This window comes from Chanodichthys erythropterus, chromosome 11 (genome assembly GCF_024489055.1).
Source record: "Chanodichthys erythropterus isolate Z2021 chromosome 11, ASM2448905v1, whole genome shotgun sequence".
Classification (NCBI taxonomy): Eukaryota; Metazoa; Chordata; class Actinopteri; order Cypriniformes; family Xenocyprididae; genus Chanodichthys; species Chanodichthys erythropterus.
Window position 1 is genome coordinate 18,512,257 of NC_090231.1, and position 20,424 is coordinate 18,532,680.

The 20,424-nt window shown below is 36.1% G+C and overlaps 2 protein-coding genes across 3 annotated transcripts; one reads left to right on the plus strand and one right to left on the minus strand.

Annotated features, from left to right (window-relative positions):
* Positions 1–4,205: 4,205 nt before the first annotated feature.
* Positions 4,206–7,559, minus strand: bmp15 (bone morphogenetic protein 15). Its single transcript, XM_067400661.1, has 2 exons — positions 7,137–7,559; positions 4,206–5,747 (listed from the first exon to the last, which is right to left on the minus strand). The coding sequence occupies exons 1-2, from the start codon at positions 7,480–7,482 to the stop codon at positions 4,945–4,947; spliced, it is 1,149 nt and encodes a 382-aa protein (XP_067256762.1). The 5' UTR covers positions 7,483–7,559; the 3' UTR covers positions 4,206–4,944.
* Positions 7,560–10,817: 3,258 nt separating this feature from the next.
* Positions 10,818–19,837, plus strand: got2b (glutamic-oxaloacetic transaminase 2b, mitochondrial). 2 transcript variants are annotated; one of them, XM_067401928.1, is made up of 12 exons: positions 10,827–10,964; positions 13,777–13,828; positions 13,965–13,990; positions 14,233–14,389; positions 14,804–14,932; positions 15,071–15,130; positions 15,344–15,505; positions 16,559–16,663; positions 16,833–16,983; positions 18,891–19,056; positions 19,139–19,289; positions 19,413–19,837. In XM_067401928.1, the coding sequence occupies exons 4-12, from the start codon at positions 14,255–14,257 to the stop codon at positions 19,533–19,535; spliced, it is 1,182 nt and encodes a 393-aa protein (XP_067258029.1). In that variant the 5' UTR covers positions 10,827–10,964; positions 13,777–13,828; positions 13,965–13,990; positions 14,233–14,254; the 3' UTR covers positions 19,536–19,837. The 2 variants fall into 2 exon arrangements, with proteins under 2 accessions (XP_067258028.1, XP_067258029.1); XM_067401927.1 differs by lacking the exons at positions 13,777–13,828; positions 13,965–13,990 and having other exon boundaries at positions 10,818–10,964.
* Positions 19,838–20,424: the final 587 nt, after the last annotated feature.

Consider the following 20,424-nt stretch of genomic DNA (forward strand, 5'->3'; position numbering starts at 1 on the left):
CAGTATGAAATGCAAGTGAAATCAATTTACATACAGTGCCCTCCACTAATATTGGCACCCTTAGTAAATATGAGCAAAGGCGGCTGTGAAAATAAATCTGCACTGTTTATCCTTTTGATCTTTCATTCAAAAAATTCACAAATTTTGAACCTTTCATTGAAGTAAAACAATTGAAAGTGGGGGGGAAACTCACATTATGAAATAAATGTTTTTCTCCAATACATATTGGCCACAGTTATTGACACCCCAAGAATTTCTTATGAGTAAAATATCTCTGAAGTATATTCCCATTCATATTAAATTTTTTTTTAGCACACCAGGGTGACTAGGAGCATGAAATTGTTCAGCCATGACTTCCTGTTCCACAGGAGAATAAACATGAGGAAACACAGAGACCAAGTTTCCTTAATCATTCATCACAATGAGTAAAACCAAAGAATGTAGTTCTGATGTGCAGAAAAAGATTGTTGGGCTTCACAAAATAGAAAGTGGCTGTAAGAAAAAAGCTGACGCATTGAAAATATCCATTTCCACCATCAGGACAATAATTAAGAAGTTCCAATCAACTAAAGATGGTACAAATCTGCTGGAAGAGGACATGTGTCTAAATCGTCCTAATGTGAAGTGAGGAGGAGAGTTTGAGTGGACAAAGTCTCTCCAAGGATCACAGCTGGAGAATTGCAGAGATTAGTTGAGTCTTGGGGTCAGAAAAAAAAATGACCAAACAGCACCTACATCACCAAAAATTGTTTGAGAGGGTTTAAAGAAAAATCCTCCTCACTCATCCAGAAACAATCTCCAGCATATTCAGTTGTCTGACAAGGCTTCTATGGTCAGATGAAACTGAAAAAAGAGCTTTCTGGCACCTAAAACCCACCAGATGAGTTTGGTGCAAACAGGGATAAAAAGTACCCCATGCCCACGGTTTAATATACTGCTGGATCTTCGAAATCGTGGGCCTATTTTTCTGCTGGAGGTCCTGGACATCTTGTTCAGATACATGGCATCATGGATTCTCAAATACTAACAGATAAAAAAATCAAAATCTGACCGCTTCTGCTAGAAATCTTATAATGGGCCATTGTTGGATCTTTTATCAGGACAATGATCCAAAACAAACATCAAAACCAACACAAAAATGTGTCACTGAGCACAAAACCAAGCTTCTGCCATGGCCGTCCCAGTCCCCTGACCTGAACCCTAAAGAAAATGAGTGGAGTGAACTGAAGAGAAGAAGCACCAACATGGAGCTGGGAATCTGAATGATCTGGAAAGATTCTTATGAAGGAATGGTCTCTGATATCTTGTCAGGTGTTCTCCAAACTCATCAGGCATCAGAGCTGTTAAAAGGACATTGCAATAATTGGGAGCCAATAATTGTGGCCAACGTGAACTAGAGAAAAACATATATTTCATAATGAGCTTTTTCTCCCAAAGGTTAGAATTTATTTAGAAGTAATTTTTTTTAATGAAAGATCAAAGGATAATCAGTGCAGATTTATTTTCACAGCCGCCTTTACTCATATTTACCAAGGGTGCCAATATTAGTGGAGGGCACTGTAGATTTAATGAACAAACCCTAAGGCGTTTTTGGAGATAATGTTCTTTCTACTGAACAACGGATTACGGAGCAATAGAACATTCCATCATTTGAAAAAGATAAGAAACTAAATTCCTTCCACCAGTAGCCTTAAGAAGACTTTTCGGAGTTCGACTTCAGGGGAAGAACCACTGTATATATCCTTTCCCTTAACAATATATCTATCCATATGAATCAAATTATGACAATTCATCAGAGTATTCCCTCAGAGCTCCAGGGTCAAGGACAGCAGTTGCTGTACCCATTTGGCATGTTTGTCAGTTTTGGCACTTAGACAAAAACATTTTTTCAGTTTCTGCTGGGAACAATTATCAGTTACCAAAGTGGAGAAAAAGGCCTCTGCAGATTCATCCAGTTTCAATGCAAGTGAATGGTTTCCTTCATATCTGGCTTGTGATCCCAAACCTCATACACAAAGTCCTTAATCCATATTTCTGATCGAACTGATAAAAGTGTTGTTAGCAATGTTGTACGTGCTGTATTCTCACGGTTAAAGAAACAGTTTACCCAAACATGAATAATATGTCATTTTTACTGTCAATTTAAACCAAACTGTTTTAATTACCATTGACTTCCATTGTACAGACATTTCTCAAAATATTTTCTTGCGTGTTCAAGCGTTCTTGCGTTGCAAGAAAGCTTACGGTTTTGAAACAACATGATGGGGAGTAAATGATGACAACATTTTCATTACCGGGTGTACTTTCCCTTTAAGGGCAGCTCCATATAAACAAGGAGTACATTCCCTGTAATTGCTGAGGGTTGGGCTGATGGCTTTACCTGCTCAAGTTATTGAGGACATAACCTTTTTCAGTTTTAGGTTTCATGTCTTCATGTCTTTGAGAACCTTGGCTACCACTGTGCATCTTCCTTTATCTTATTGGAGAAATTTGGACAGAGCTGCACTAACTGGTCCTCTGATTTCTCGATTGTTTTCGCTGGTTGTTCTACCATTGGGACACTGTGTGGCGCTGTGGAGATTTAGTTCTTATGTCCTTCTCGGGTTATCTGAGCTCTCTGTCTCAGATTTTTCAGCCATTTTTACATTTATGTTCTGTGGTGCATTGATGTCGTCCCCATTCCTTCAAGTTAGCTTTTCTGACTTAATGTTTGCTTTAGTTATGTTATGCCTTAGTTTATAGGTTTTTTTATTGTGCTGGGTTTGCTATGCTTGTTCAACATAATACGTCAATGACAGAGGCCACTGTGCTTCTGACCATTTTTAATAATATGAAATACCTTTTTCCAGATCTACATCATTTTTACATTGTGGGATGTTTAAAAGGAATTATTGTGGTCGGAATACCCTTGTGGCTTCCTCATTTTCATAGAATTTGCTAACTTTTCTAAATATGAAAAAACGTTACATTGGTCTACTACAAAAATAAAATAGTGTATATAAACAATTTTGTCTAGGAGCTCTAACTGAAAATCACAGGGATTCGTTTGGCCATCATTTTCCCAATATGTTGTCAAAAAAAAAAATGTTAGATGTAGTTGATGTATTCAGCTGGAATGACTACTGTATGTTAATTCCTCTCTAAAGATGCCATTATATATCACTGTAAAAGCCATAGTCTAGCAGAGTACTGAAAATGGAACACTTGGATGCTACAACGAGGAAGTGTCAAATATTGATACATTTTAGATTTTTATTATATATATATATATATATATATATATATATATATACACTACTGTTCAAAAATGTGGGTCAGTAAGATTTTTTTTTTAACAAAATTTTCTTCAGGAAGGTCCTTAATCAGTGACAATAAAGACATTTATAATATTACAAAAGATTTCTATTTCAAATAAATGCTGTTCTCTTGAACTTTATATAAATCATAAAATCCTGAGGGAAAAAATGTTTTAACAAAAATATTAAGCAGCACAATACTGATGATGACAGTAAGAAATGTTTCTTGAGCAGCAAATCAGCATATTAGAATGATTTCTAAAGGATCATGTGACACTGAAAACTGGAGTAATGATGCTGAAAATTCATTTGTCATCACAGGAATAAATTACATTTTAAAATATATTAAAATAGAGAACATTTTGCAGCCTTGAGCATAAGAGACTTTAAAATAAATTCAAACAAATCTTACTGACCCCAAACCTTTGAACTTTACTATATATCTACTCTCCTCAGCAAATAAAAACATACATATCTTCCATGCCCAAAATGCTAAATAAAGTAAATATTTCCTTTATACCTCTTTCTTTTAAATTTCTGCGTCTCTGGTACTCTGGTAGTCTTATAGAGTTTACATTTCCCTGTCACTTGGAAGACACCATATTCTGAGGATTATAACATGTAAAGCCTGACACAAGGATTTTCAAAACATTCTTCCATATCTTGTCCTGATATTGCATAGAGTCTGAACACTTGCATAAGGTTCTGAATGAACTTTCACCCACATTTTACACCAGACAGCTCTATAACATCAAAAAAGCCAGTTCAGACCAGCATTCCTGCATTCACTAATAACTGGGAAACACAGCTGAGCGAGTGTCCCCTACTGACCAAATCTAAACATAAGAGAATTACCAAACAAAAGAGAATCAAATGACCACACAAACACGTAAGTAAGCTTTCTTTTCTTTTTTTCTTTTACAAAATTACTTCTTTATTTCAACATCTTTCATCATGACATTAAAACATTCATTTAGGTGCAGTGCATGGAATTTAATTTCACCTCTAAGAAATACATCTATGAAAGTCTCTTTCATACACTTACTGCATATGTCTTTACTGAGGTTGTGCAAAATTAGCATCTTTTCTCCACTTGCTTTCGAAGGCTGCGCCCTTTGTCAATGATGGGCACAATACGTGCTTTTAGAAAAAGGTTACAAATGCAGCAGACACAAGAGAAACAGCAACAACTGACAGGGCTCCTTCATGCTTCTTTTTTTTCTTCTTTTTCAGTACAGTGTCTTCAATAAAGTGCCAAAATTCTCCTACTTCATTCCCCCTCCATAAATACATTACAAAAGATGACACATTAATACACACTAGACAGAAACCAAAGAAAATACATAGACAAAGAGTGAACAGAAAAGAAATATTACATGATAGTCACTCATTCAATAATCAGAATCCAGTAATTCATACCTCCATCCCCAAAAAGTCTGTACTGCGAGAGATGAGACTGAATTGATCACTCTCCACAATTCAAGTCTGACACAAACCTCACTGTGTGAATGTTGTTACTAATGCACAAGGCAAATCAAACCAAACATAACCATTCCTTTCAGTCGAGTTCTTCAGTTGTGCTGGTTCAAATTCACATTGTCCTTTAGCACCATTCAGTTCTTTTCCCGATCTGACCCCAAGCCCAAAGTCATCTGCAGGTGCAGGAGTCTGCAATCATATCTTCATATTCTTTATAAACTATGTTTCCATTCCTCTCCATCATCAGCACGCTGATAGGTTTGTATTTATAAGGAACGCAAGAGGGCATTGGGATATCTGCCACTCCAAGCTCGCTGATCAAAGTCTGCATGATTGCGTGGTTGGGCGAATTGTAGCCATAAGACAGGATACGAGGGCAATCTCCCATACAGTAATGAGGGTTGTACTTGTGGGGTGCAATGATCCAGTGATCCCATCCCAAATCTTTGAAGGTCACAGGGTAGGAGTGCAGCTTGCACTGGTTTTTGGCCACGCTGTTCAGTCCTTGCCTGTAGTTGGGGATGTCAGAGACAATGCTCCCGGGCTCCGGAGATCGACGGGTCCTGGGGAGGGAAAGGGGCGTCAAGTACTTCCCCCATTCCACAGGCTGCTCCTCCAAGAAGAGCAGCAAAACAGGAGCTCGAAGATGGTGTTGAGGTGGGAAGAATTTTCGATGTGTAATGGACCTGGCATGCTTTGGTTTAATGCATCGATAATGGGCAAAGAGGGACACCTGGCCATCTTTTGACTCAGACACATGGTTTGTGACATCCGATTCGGTCCACAGGCTTCGAGGACCCATAGTGACAGAGCCACATTCAGGAAGATCTTCAAGAGACGTGACCCTTGCCTCACAAATGAAAGGATGACGGGATGACACAGGAGACCTCAGGTGCAAAAAAGACGCCTTCACTAGTTTGTCCAACAAGAGGTTTTTCAGTTCATATTTCACTGTGTAGTTATACTGAAGGTCTAGTACCGCAGGTTTTGCAGATAGGAGAGAGAAAATGAAAATAAATAATCAGACAATGGGCACAGATTTCAAAAATACACATCTAGTAGTTCTTTTAATACTTCAAGGGCTACAATGCACAACATGCTCTTAAAGGGTTAGTTCACCCAAAAATGAAAATTCTGTCATTTATTACTCACCCTCATGCCGTTCCACACCCGTAAGACCTTCGTTAATCTTCGGAACACAAATTAAGATATTTTAGTTGAAATCCGATGGCTCCGTGAGGCCTCCATAGGGAGCAATGGACACTTCCTCTCTCAAGATCCATAAAGGTACTAAAAACATGTTTAAATCGGTTCATGTGAGTACAGTGGTTCAATATTAATATTATAAAGTGACGAGAATATTTTTGGTGTGCCAAAAAAACTTATATAGTGATGGCCGATTTCAAAACACTGCTTCAGGAAGCTTCGGAGTGTTATGATTCTTCTGTGTCGAATCATGATCCGGATCGTGTGTCAAACGGCTGATGTCCTGTGACTTTGGAGCTCCGAACAGCAGATTCGACACGCTGATTCATTATGCTCCGATGCTTTCTGAAGCAGTGTTTTGAAACCGGCCATCACTATATAAGTCGTTATTTTGTTTTTTTTTGGCGCACCAAAAATATTCCTGTCACTTTATAATATTAATATTGAACCACTGTACTCACATGAACTGATTTAAATATGTTTTTAGTACCTTTATGGATTTTCAGAGAGGAAATGTCCATTGCTCCCTATGGAGGCCTCATGGAGCCATCGGATTTCAACTAAAATATCTTAATTTGTGTTCTGAAGATTAACGAAGGTCTTACGGGTGTGAAACGGCATGAGGGTGAGTAATAAATGACAGAATTTTCATTTCATTTTGGGTGAACTAACCCTTTAAAAATAAAGGTTCTAGCAGGGCTTTTTTTTCTCTCACAGCAATGCCATAAAACAACCATCTTTGATTAATCAAAGAACTTTTCAGCAATCAGTTATAGGAATTGTTAATTAAAAAAATAATAATATTTTAAAATTCCAAAGAATCTTTTTCAACAATAAAGAAACTTTTGTGGAATGGAAAGGTTCCATGGATGATCTTCATGGAACCATATATGCCAATGCAGAACCTTTTATTTTTAAGAGTGTAGTGTGAAGAATATTTTAATAATCTTTTACAACACTTTTTAACTATAAAGAACCTTGCAATGAAAATGTTCCATTGATGCTAAATGTTCTTCATGGAACAATAGAGGGTAACAAAGAACTTTTATTTTAAGGGTTCAAAAAAGGACAAAATAAGCATCTGTTCTATAACCTAAGTCATAATGTGCTCTAGATGTGCTTGTAAAGGATGTGTAGAAGGTAAGAGTGCTTTACCACTTGAGGTTGGGAGAAAGTGCTTTTCCGTGTTGGACGCTTTGAGCAGCCTTATAGTGTTGGACCCAAATAACTTGTGCTGCTTTGGTCGTCCATCTGCATCCGCCGCTATCCTGTATAGACTTATCATAAGTCTCATACCTTCATCTTCAGTTTGGCTTTCTACTAGAGGTTTAAAATGAGAGTTCCTCTGTTTTGGGTGTCGATTTCGGCGAACTTCTTTACTGGCGACGCCAAAATGTGACGGAGAGGCCATGTTTCCGGCCACGCGCGTAGATAAGTACAGCACAAACAAACACGACAGTACGCAGAGTCTCAGACAGTTGTGACTGCTGGTAGCCTTCATGTTCAGCCCCTCGTATGGACGAGTGCCAGGAAGGCCACCATCGTCTAAGACAATCAGCGGGCGGAATTCAACCTAAACATCACCTGACGATGACAAACTTTTTGTTGCGCCGCTAATCGTGTGACGTCATCCTCAATTACCTATCAAAAGTCAAGTTTCGTGTCATTTATATCCTGTGTTGAAATGCAGTGCAAGACATGCAGGACACGTAAGAGCTATTTAAAACACAGACATTAAATTCACGTAAAAACATGTATTGAAGCACTGACCTCCACAAATGACAATAACAGCAAATACAGATGAGTTTGTTATTCAATCAGCTGTCTTGAGAAGATATAAAAGCCACCAAATCTCATCTCAACACATTTAATGGATTTCTGTGCTCGTCTTAATTTTGTCATTTATAATGTGAGTATAAATAGACAACGTGTTTTTGTGTCTGTTTGTTAATGAGGGATCACAGGAATTAATTACATTTTAAAATATATTCAAATAGGAAATAGTTCTTTTAATTTGTAATAGTATTTCATGTGTGTGTGTATGTGTGAAATACATCGTTAAAGTGTTAGTTCAACCAAATATGAAAATTCTGTCATTTATTTCTCACCCTCATGCCGTTCCACACCCGTAAGACCTTTGTTCATCTTCAGAACACGAATTAAGATATTTTTGATAAAATCTGATGGATTGTCAGCAAGATCATTTCCTTTTTCAATGCCCACAAAGGTACTAAAAACATTAAAAAATATTTTTTTAAAAATGTAAAAAATAACGACTTTATTCCACAATATCTAGTGATGGGCGATTTCAAGACACTTCTTCATGAAGCTTCGAAGCTTTAAGAATCTTTTGTTTCAAATCAGAGACTTTGATTCATGCTCCGAACCACTGATTTGAAACAAAAGATTCGTAAAGCTTCAAAGCTTCATGAAGAAGTGTCTTGAAATCGCCCATCACTAGATATTGTGGAATAAAGTTATTTTGTTTTTGTTTTTTTGGCGCACAAAAAGTATTCTCATCGCTTTATAATATTAAGGTTGAACCACTGAACTCACATGAACTGTTTTAAATATGTCTTTAGTACCTTTATGGGCACTGAAAAAGGAAATGATCCTGCTGACAATGGAGGCCTCACTAAGCCATTGGATTTCATCAAAAATATCTTAATTTGTGTACTGAAGATGAACGAAGCTCTTACAGGTATGGAACAACATGAGGGTGAGTACTTGACATTATTTTCATTTTTAGGTCAAGTCAAGTCACCTTTATTTATAGCGAATTAACCCTTTAAGTCTTTCTGGGCTGCGTTTCCCAAAAGCATCGTAAGCCTAAGTTGATCGTAAAAACGATCGTACGAGTGATCTTAATATTAAGGTCTGTTTCCCAAAAGCATCGTAACTTAAGTTGCACTTGAAAATGATCGTAGATCTACGAGTGCTCAGGAGTAATCGTTAAGCCCTAAGTGCATCGTAAGAAGACAGAGTTATGAGGTCACCTACAGGACAACCGGCAGATTACACCTTTATTCAAGTGCAATGTGTATAACATAGCTAAGGTTTTGACTGTATTCCTCTTAAATCCTCTTTGTTGTTTAATATGAAAAGAAAACGGAAGAAAATAAAAAAATAAAAATACACATGATGTCATAAATAGTGCTGATAAAACATGTCTGCAATAAAAAAATTGTCTGTACACCTGTAGAAATTGGCTAGATGAAGTACATAATTTGTACTACTGTCACCCTATATACCCTTTATATAGGCTTTATATAGGCCTACCACCCATGGCCTAAAGCTCTATGAAATACTATAGGAGTTCTTCCAAATGTTTCTGAAGTGACTGACATTTTTCAACTATAAACTAAATTTTAAAACATAAACAAGTTTAGATATTAACTTCAAAAACACTGAATCACAGTTTGATTGATTTCACACACACACACACACACACACACACACATATACACATATATATACATATATATATATATATATATATATATATATATATATATATATATATATATATAAACTATAATTAATTTAAGTTAAATATAGACACTATAGTTAATTTATGTAAGTGAGAATGACACAATAAAGTAAACTGTGACATATTATGCCCAAAAATTCTTCATACAGTGGACTACCAGTAAAATTGATACAAATTTGGAACCAAAAATTATTCAGACACTTTGACCTGAACATGTTTTGCTAAAGTGTTATTTGAGATCTTGTCATATTTTACTACCATTAAAAAAAATAAATAAAAAAAAAAACTATAGTGAATAATCTGTAATAATGAATGAAATGTTCAAGGTGTCTGAATAAATTGTGGTTTGACTGTGTGTGTATATATATGAAGACTTCAGATGCAAAAGCCTCTAAGTGCCATCTGAAATTTTCTTATAAAATGAACAGTTTTATCAAGCTTGTAGGCCTATGTTTATGTTCAGTTATTTCACATTAATGGAAAAGAAAATGACCTATTAATTGCCATTAAAGTGAAATTACTGAATCTAAACATACAAGCTTGATAAAAATGCTCATTTTAGAAGAACATTTCAGACGGCACTTTTTGGTTTTTGCTTCTGAAGTCTTCACATATATATATATATATATATATATATATATATATATATATATATATATATATATATATATATATATATATATATATATATAGCTTAAAGAAATCGTCTGAAAATTACATCTTTGTTTAGCTCTACCTCCTCCAGAAGAACATTAATTTAATCTTTTTGAAAGGTATCTTTATTTATTTATTTATTTTAAACCACGTCAGGTGACGATTATTAGGTTAAACGTTAAAGGATACGATTTTATAAGGTAATATTCAGCACTTGAGAAACGGACAGCGACTCTTAAGTAGCACGTAGAGCGCGTTCTCGCGCGTTCATGTTAAGGGCATTTTGGGAAAAGCACGTGGAATTGCAGCGAGCGTTCGTAACCTCGCACTTAGAAAGCGCTCTTAAGAGCTAAGATACATCGTTATTGGGAAACCCAGCCCAGGACAATTCAAACGTAAAAATATTTTTTTCAACAAATTCCCTGTAATTCAATGTCAGAGCAGAGTAAGTACTTAAGTAAAGCTTTATTTATACTGCACCTTTTAAAACAGTGTTTAAGTGCCCTGAAGAGAAATACGCAGACAAAATATACACATATAGAAAAGTAACCCCTATCTGAGTGCCTCGGTTTGTTATTTACAAAACCAAATGAAAAGCTCTGGTTCTAATCAATCATTCTGTACTCATCATCCACCGCTAGATGGAGCTGTCTCTAGTCGGCACTTTTCTTCATGAACGCGCACTCTTGCACGCTGACAACCGCGTGCCCGCTTGCTTCCCACTCTGTGCATCAGCCGACAGCAGCAGCAGCAGCAATGGCTCTCCTCAAAACGACCAAGTTCATATCCTCTGTTGGGAGTTTGACGCCGTCTTTGGCTGCCATTCCCATTCGAGCCAAGTAAGAAACTTAAAATAATCTGTCTTTCTTCATTCTTTCTTCTTGTTTGTGCTGTTCTGTGACAATTATGTTAACATTTAAAGAGAATGGATTACACGGAAGTACTTTAAGTGGAAGTTTAATACATGCGGTATAGAAAATATGTTTTTGACCGCTTTTAGTCCAACAGAATAATATAAAAGGAGTAAATTCATTGTTTTAACTCACGCCATCAGATTTGTGCTCACGATCACGCGCGCATGCATTCACATCCGTTCATAGGCAGAGAAATGATTCATACAGCTCACGATATTAGACCATGTGGGTGTTGCCTTATGTCTGTATTGTACTTCTTATAATATCATCTTAGAGCCAATTTCCAGCAGCTAATGGATCAGATTGAACAAAAATAACGTGCAGCGCATCTCTACCATGATTACTAAACGAATCTTTAAGCATCCCTCTGACCTTCAGCTCGAAAAAGGCTCAACATAAATTTCCCATATTCTACATTGATTTTTGTTAGGAACTGTCCATCTATACTGACCGAATGGATACGGGATAATACTTTTTGTATCTTGTATACTGGATAAATGACTCGCATTCTTCTGCGCGATTGCGTGCACAACTCTTTTTGATCTCACTAGGAGACCGTACGTACAGGTTTCCTGAGCGCTCATTGGGTGAAACGATCAGGTTTAGCTTTCTGATTGGCCCTGTTGCTTCCGGATTCTTCCGTCAAGAAATCATGGTAGTCTGTGTCCTTTTGTACCGCATTTGGAGGGCAAAGCAGAGCTGATGCGAATGGAGATCAATAACCCTTATTTAGTACAATTTAAAGTTTTTCCTAAGGGACAGCCACTTATGCCACTCCAGCAGCCTCATGTCCACGTATTTGATAGGGCTGTTGAGTAATGAGGCCTTGCTGCCATTTTTACATTGATGTTACATTTCCCATTGTCCATTATAAACTGACATTTTGTACAATTTTGTGTTATTATCTTTTTAAAGTATGGAATTTACGCAACAAACAAAGCTCCCAAGTAATGTCAGATCCCAAGTTATAGTGTGTTGTAAAACACACAGACTAAATAACCTTGGTGACACACTAGCTATGCAGTAGGAGTTTTTGCAACTTGACTCCAGGACTGACTTTTGACTCCTCATGGCTGTGCATGGCCTCAAATGCATACTTTACTGCACATACAAAGATGTAGTAGAGCATACTGATGCTATCATAAATGGCATTAATAGTTTTTTTCATATTTAGCAACAAAGTAGTGAATTTATTGCACATCTTTGTTTGGAATACAAGTTAGAAAAAAATCACTTTTGCTTTGTAATGTAGCCATTAATGTGCATGTTTTATTGCAAGGACGTAATCAAGTATGTTGTGAACAGTGTTGGGGAAAGTTACTTTTAAAAAAACTTAAACAAAAATATTGTTACTCCCTAAAAAACTAACTAATTGCATTACTTTTTATGAAAAGAATTGTTACATTTGCGTTACTTTTTCTCACCTGGGCTGGGCTTGCTTTTTTGTTTGTTTTTTTAATAACAACAAAAATGTTTTATTTTCGGCAAATGTTGAGGCCCTTTGACACCAAAAGTGAAATGAATAAGCCTCAGGCTGAAGGAAATGCATATTTACACCTGTACAGCAGAGGGCGCAGCTCAAACTAATTTTCCAGCTGTGCTGCCATTATAGGATACAGAAGGAAGTTCAACACTCTAATTTCTAAATTTAATATAATGTCATTTTTGCTTTATCATGGTTGAATTGGATCATTGAAGGTCGGCAGCAAAGATATTGGTTAATAAAGTGAGATTAAATACATAAAGTATATTTGTGTAATTTAAAATATTTAATTACAGCTTTGTGTAAAATTCTGAGATTGCATTTCACTGTTTTTATTCGTTTTGAGGAATACTGAATGTTTTCGTGCAAGTGAGACGAGTAAATGCATGTTCACGTTTAGTCTTGAACTACAATAACCATCATATTCACACAGTGCACACAACCCCTCTGCTTTTTATTTCTCTCAACATGGGGACCGGAGAGCTGTCAGTCAATAAATGTGAAAAAGTAATGTTACGTTACTAGCTACTTGAAAAAAGTAATCTTATTACGTAACTCATGTTACTTGTAATGCGTTTCCCCCAACATTTTTTTTGTGAACATTAGAGAACAAACCAATTTTTTTATGGGGAGGATGAGTAGTAACGGTCCTTTTTATTTAAAGGAATTAAATAATTCAAGGATATAAAGGGATTTAACAGAATAAAGAATAGCAGTAAAATAACCAGAATTTAATGTAAAGCACTTCATTTGAACTTAACAAATAATATTTTTACTACTTTAATACTTTTTAAATATGCAAACATTCACTCTTAATCATAAAAATGACTGCTAATAATTATCACATTTAACTGTGAATTTATTCTGAATTAATCATTTGAATTCATTATATTATTTATTTAATTATGAATCACTGAAAAGATTCATAAAGTCTATTTTCTATTAAAAAAGGTGAAATTTGAGTTGTTTGCATTACTGCGGTGCGTAATGGAGTGCAGCAGAGCAGCGGCAAGGATAGGACAGGGTTTGTGAGGAGGGAGGGTGGGGGTTATTGCCCCTTTTAGGCAAGTGATGATATTACAATAATTGTTGAAGCTTTATGATGCACATCTACTCTGAGAATAAGTGCATTTTCATTCATCATGTTTCCTTCACTGGTTGTTTACATCAGTGCGCACTGTGCATGTTCATTATCACTGTATATTGTATTAACGGTGTCATATAATGCTTTTTAATGTTTTCCCTTTCCTTTAGTGTGTAATGTATCTGTTAGGAATAGAGACAGACTAGGAATAGAGGAGCTACAGTATGTGAATTATTATTTTTTTTAATATATACATTAAAACATGTCAACCTATTGTAATTTAAAAAAAAACTATAATAACTTAAAAAAACTAATAATCATATACCCTGTTTTTTGTTTGTTTATTTTGGTCACTTAGACTTCATCTAATTGATGCCTTTTAAGGTATTCAAATTTATATTTCTTGTTTGAAAATGATAATTTCATTCAGTCTGGCTGGTGATTTTTGGAGTGAAGTTTGTGTATTGTTTCAGAGTTACACTAATTGAGCTGGGTAAATAGTATATTAGCAACATGAATTTTGATCACCATAGGCAAGGCTGAACAGTTGATCTTAGCATTATATTTGGTTAAAGTAAACATGATCTCTTTTCTCATGTTTTTTTTGTGCTTTGTTTTTTCTTTAGCTCATGGTGGACTGGGGTGCAGATGGGACCACCTGATCCCATCCTTGGGGTGACAGAGGCCTTCAAACGTGACTCAAACTCTAAGAAAATGAACCTGGGTGTGGGGGCATACAGGGACGACAGTGGCAAGCCATATGTTCTCAACTGTGTCCGCAAGGTATGCATGCACCTTTTTCTGTGCCATCACATGCATGAGCGCGTGGGGGAGAGTTTAAACATGGTCTTATCTTTGATCCAGAGTTAAATCGTTTATCAGAGTTTATAGAGGGCTTGTCAGCGATTGACCAATAGTTTTCAAGGGTGCAGATGTTTTTGCATTAGTGTCAGTGTGCTCCAACGGTATTGCCAAAATGTTGGGGGTGGTGTGTGTGTTAACATGTGCATTTGGTTTTCTGTATTTCTGCAAAGTCATCCTGAACTCAGTGATTTGAGAGGCTGTCTCTGTTTAAGCAGCATCCACCAATTACATTCATGACTCTCAGATATGTAACTGTGTAGTTTTTCTGTGAAAGACATTTTGTGTAAAAAAATTTTACAAATCATTTTTAAATCAAGCAGTTTTTTTGTTTAGGCAGAGGCTCTGATTGCGTCTAAGATGCTGGATAAAGAATATCTGCCCATTGGGGGTCTGGGTGATTTTAATAAGGCTTGTGCTGAGCTTGCACTGGGGCCAGACAGTGAGGTTCTCAAAAGCAAGAGGGTGAGTATGTGTCTCTAGTTCCCAGTGTCTTTCATTTTTGTTTTTACTTTTACATCATGGATCATTTTTATCTACCATATTAATGTTTATTTAGCAAAACACTTAATATGTTGTTGTTGTTTTTTTCCCTTCTCTTAGAGCATCACTGTCCAGACAATCTCAGGCACTGGCTCTCTGCGGGTTGGAGCCAACTTCCTGGTATTTTATTTTCTCTTAATTACTTCAGCTCAAAAAGTTTGTAGATGTTTATTATCTCCACGTTAAGGAGAAAGAGATTTTATTGGCATCAAGGTCAGATGGCAAGCAGTAGAATTATGCATCTTAGAAGAGGCAAAAATAAATAGAACTCTTCTGTCAAATGACAATTTGCTTATAGTGTCTTGCACCTTTTTCTTTATTTTTGTACATTAGTCACGGTTCCACTCAGTAGCAAAGGATGTATACTTGCCGAAGCCATCCTGGGGAAATCACACCCCTATTTTCCGTGATGCTGGTATGCAGCTGAAAGCGTACCGTTACTATGATCCTGCTACCTGCGGCTTTGATTTTACTGGGGCACTTGATGACATCTCGGTGAGCCAGCACCACACAGTACACTTCCCCACACAGTCAGTTTTTGGTCAATAAGGTTTTTTTTTTAAATATTCACTTTTATTCAGCAAGGACACATTCAGTTGATCAAAATTGAGCTTTGGCAACTCACAATCCATATACAGCTAATGCTGCAATATTTTAGTCCAAAAAACAGTGGGATATTCTAAAATACTTAACATGAAAAACACTTAAAAGTGCCTTTAATGTACTAAAACAGTGATGTTAAAAGATCAAATTCAATATTCACCCAATTAATAAGACCAGAATATGAACACAACACACTAAATGGTTAAGTGTTTCCTTTTATAATGGAAAAATGGTTAAAGAGAAACTGCATGTTGCTTTTATATTCTGGGTTTATCTGGTTGCCTGTATCTACTATGCAATATCAATAAGGTGTATAGTGAATTTGGTAATATCACTGTCTTACTACTTATTGGTAAAAATAGCTGTTTTAAAAGTGATGATAATAAGATGTTACTTGAGCAGCAGATCAGCATATTAGAATGATTTCTGAAGGATCATGTGACACTGAAGACTGGAGGAATGGCTGATGGAAATTCAGCTTTCCCATCACAGGAATAAATAAAATTTAAAATATGTAAAAATGATAAATGATAAAATGATGATTCACAGTATTACTGTTTTTACTCTATATTTTATCAAATGAATGCAGCCTTGGTGAGCAAAAAAAAAACCCAAACATGGAAAAATCTTTCCAACCCTGACCCTTTGAAAATCCTTTCTAGGTCTATTTTTCACATAATTTTGGTTAAAGCCAGGGACACACTTCATGGTTGTAAGACCGATTATAAATGTGCTGAGTCAGAGCCAGTTGCGTTCAGTTGGTGTTTAAGTTCCATGTGTAAGTATTTAAATATGCTTCGGTCGAAGGAAGCTCAGTCTTAGAGTGTTTCAGCTAGTCATTAAGTGTGTCCCCGGCTTACAGCCCCACTGACATGATTAGGCTACTAAAGTTTGAACCTATCTAAGATAGGCCAAATGTTTACTCATTTTTTTCTCTTCCTACAGCAAATTCCAGAGCACAGTGTAATCATGCTCCATGCTTGTGCTCATAACCCCACTGGTGTCGATCCCCGACCAGAGCAGTGGAAGGAGCTCTCGGCCGTCATTAAGGTGCGTGTGTGTTTTGTTTGTATCCTTCTTACCTTCTTTTTCACTTTACAGAGGCATTACTTCAAAAGCACAGCAAAAAATATTGTTTTTTTGAATTCTGTAAGAAAAAGCCTTGTTCACACTTGTTCTCACTTTCTCTCTCTCTCTCTCTCTATATATACATGTGCAGAAGAGGAAACTTCTGGTGTTCTTTGACATGGCTTACCAGGGCTTTGCTAGTGGAGATATTGATCGTGATGCCTGGGCTGTGAGATATTTTATTGAGCAGGGTCACAATGTCCTCCTGTCTCAGTCCTTTGCTAAGAACATGGGACTCTATGGTGAGTATATTGTGTGTCAGAGGCTGCAGTTACACCGTAAACCATTTCCTTTCACCCCCACCTAATATACAGCACAGATTAGATCCTGATGTATACATGTAAATTGCAATAAATCAATTTTCACGTCTCATATGAGCTACTTCCAAATGTGAAAATCTAATATGTATGTAATATTTGGTCATCTGACCTATTCTAAATTTGAAATGTTCTTTCTTTCGTTCAAAAGTAATATTAAAAAGTAGAACACTAAAGATTTTTTTACAAGTTAAAAATGTATTTAAATAAAACATCTACATACTGGACACTGAATTATTAATACAACATGCATGTAATTAATATCAAAGATACAAAGCATGTCAATAAAGTTTACCACAGTGTGTCCCTTAAATACATGCCAGAATTGAGAATATTATCTTTTGTTTAGGCTAGTGAGACGCAGCTTGTTCTAATGGCAGAGCAAAAACATCTAATGACCATTTATGCCAAAAAATAACACACAAACCCCGGTTTCACAGACAAGGGGCCTGTACCATGATGGTAGTTGAACAAACTCAGGGTTATAGGATTAGTTTTGAGTTGACAAAACCAAACCACTCCAATCTGGCTTTGTTGGTACCATGATGCTGATCATCAACTTTCTCTGTCAACTCAGGCTTTGATCCTGAGTCCATAGAGTGTGTGCACATGAATGAGTGACATCAAACTCAAACATACAAGGTCACATGTAGTCATATTTAATATTTACACCTTATTTATATTACATATGATCTATATAAATATGCATTGAAACTAAATGCTTAACAACTGTTAAACTAAACGTGTGTGTGTAATGGATTTAATAAAAATATAGATCATATAATTATACAAATCCATATATAAATCATAAAATAGTAATTATCATTAAAATCAGACAATTTCATCATTAAATATTGGTTTTTACCATATAGTTCCTATTAATTTGGAGGAAGAGAAACTGGGGGAGTGACTGTATTGTGTTGAGTGTGTCAGTTTCACTTTGCTCACATCTGATTGGTCCAATTTCAGTTTGAGATCTCTAAACCAGAACATAACCTGCCCCGGAGCAGGTTAGCTGTGCAGTGTAAGTTACTATGGTGATGAACACCGCTAAAAGTCAAGTTACTTTCATGGTACCTAAAACCCAGGATTGGTGCAAACTAATCTGAAACTTACCTGGCTAGCCAGCTAATCCAGCTTCATGGTACAGGCCCAAGGTTTTAGCTTGTCCTAGATTAAAATGCATGTTTGAGCTGTTTGAACTGAAAGTAACTTGTACTGACAGATCTTAAAATATGTCAGTGCCATTGTTTTGTCTCAAGATGCACACCAGTAATGTTTTTTTTCTAGTGAACATTTATGAAAGCTACTTAAATGCCCTAATTGAACTAAGGTTTATTCCTGGCTTAGGCTAAGCCCTGTCTGTGCAACCGGGCCAGTGTCCTAAGAAAACAAGTCAATGAACAAAAATCAATAAAAGACCTTATATGCACTGTTTTTGGGGTCGATAAGATATTATAGTGTTTTTATTTGAATTCTTTGTATTTTAACATTCTTTTATGCTCGGCAAGACTGCATTTATTTGATCAAAAATACAGTAAAAATATTTTTATGGAAACGGTAACACTTATTTCCTCAGGCTTCTTTAATCAATAAAGAGTTAAAAATAATATTTTTATTTGAAATAGAAAAGTGTTTGTAACATTTGTCTTTACTGTCACATTTGATCAATTTTCATCTTTGCTGAATAAAAGGGAAAAAAATAAAGAAATACTGACTCCAAACTTTTGAACAGTAGTGTAGTTAATGTAGATTGTCTTTGGCAGATTCTTTAATGTACGACTAACAGAAGGTCCTACACAGTCATAATCGTACGACTGTTTGTATTGTAGGTGAGCGGGTTGGAGGGTTTACGGTGGTGTGCGCAGATGCTGAGGAGGCTAAAAGGGTGGAGTCCCAGCTTAAGATCCTGATTCGCCCCATTTACTCCAACCCACCCATGAATGGAGCACGCATCGCTTCCACGATCCTCACAACACCAGAGCTGCGTTGTACATGGTGAGACATCCTTGCATACTCCCTTCATAGAGCTTCATACTTATTTTCTTTTCTTTTTTAATACTTAACTGTATTCCTGTAGGCTGGAGGAGGTGAAGGGTATGGCAGACCGTATCATTAAAATGAGAGAAATGCTGGTGACTAATCTGAAGAAGGAGGGCTCCACTCACAACTGGCAACACGTGACTGACCAAATTGGCATGTTCTGCTTCACTGGACTCAAACCTGAGCAGGTACATCCCTTTACATACTCAAACTAGTATAATTAACTAAATGTAGTGTGTTTAATTAAGTGTTGCATTATCTAGTTGTATATAGGTATAAGCTCTAATGGTAGCAATTGTACTATATTTCAGGTGGAACGTCTGACAAAGGAGTTCTCTGTTTACATGACTAAAGATGGCCGTATCAGCGTTGCTGGTGTGACCTCTGGAAATGTGGGATACCTTGCACATGCCATTCACCAGGTCACTAAGTAGAACAAAATGATGCTGAGTCAGGAGTCCTGTCTACTGGTCCTATTTCTGTTAGTCCACCCCACTGTTCCTCTTTGAACTCAGATCTCGGCTTCACTTCATTTGGCTGTTTTTATAGGTCAACATGGATCCTGAACATGTTATCAGGGTGTCTAACGGTAACTTATAAGTCATCTCACAGGTTATCTTGTGGTTCTGTGAATAATAAGCACATCGGAGAACATTTTTCATCCTGTTAAAATTCTGTATGAATTTTATTTATTGTATGAGTGAAGTAAAATGAACAACAATAATAAAGGGTATTGTGTCCATTTAATTGTTTCTGTGATTTATTTATTTATTTTCTTCATGGTTAGGGACAGAACAACATATTGTTAACCACATATAGACAGTAAAGCCTGAATATCAATCAGATCAGTATCAGTAGAAAAATCTGAATTCAAACATCATTTTTTTTTATAACTTCTGGTAAACATCAGTACAGAGAGACAGACATCAGAAATGACAGAAAATGGCCTCTTAATGGAAAAAATTACAGAAGATAAAGCATACCGTACATGACATTTATATTCAGTCTCCTGTCTAATATTATGAGTGAGGAAAAAGAAAACAGAATTATATATTTATATAAATTGTAGTGCAAAATCTGAGCTCACACTAAAAATCTGGGCTATTTCATTTAAAACTGTAAATAATTATTTAAAAAAAATTTAATTTTGAAAGCTTGTAAACTTAAATGTAAAAGTATATGCACTGTTTACATTATAATCAAAGTTGTATTTTGTAAGGATCTAATGACTGATAAGGATCTAAATAAAGTTTTGACTTGTGTGTCAATTTAAAGGAATATTTTGTGTGTTGGGAGAAAAACGTGATGGGATTGTGCAAAAAA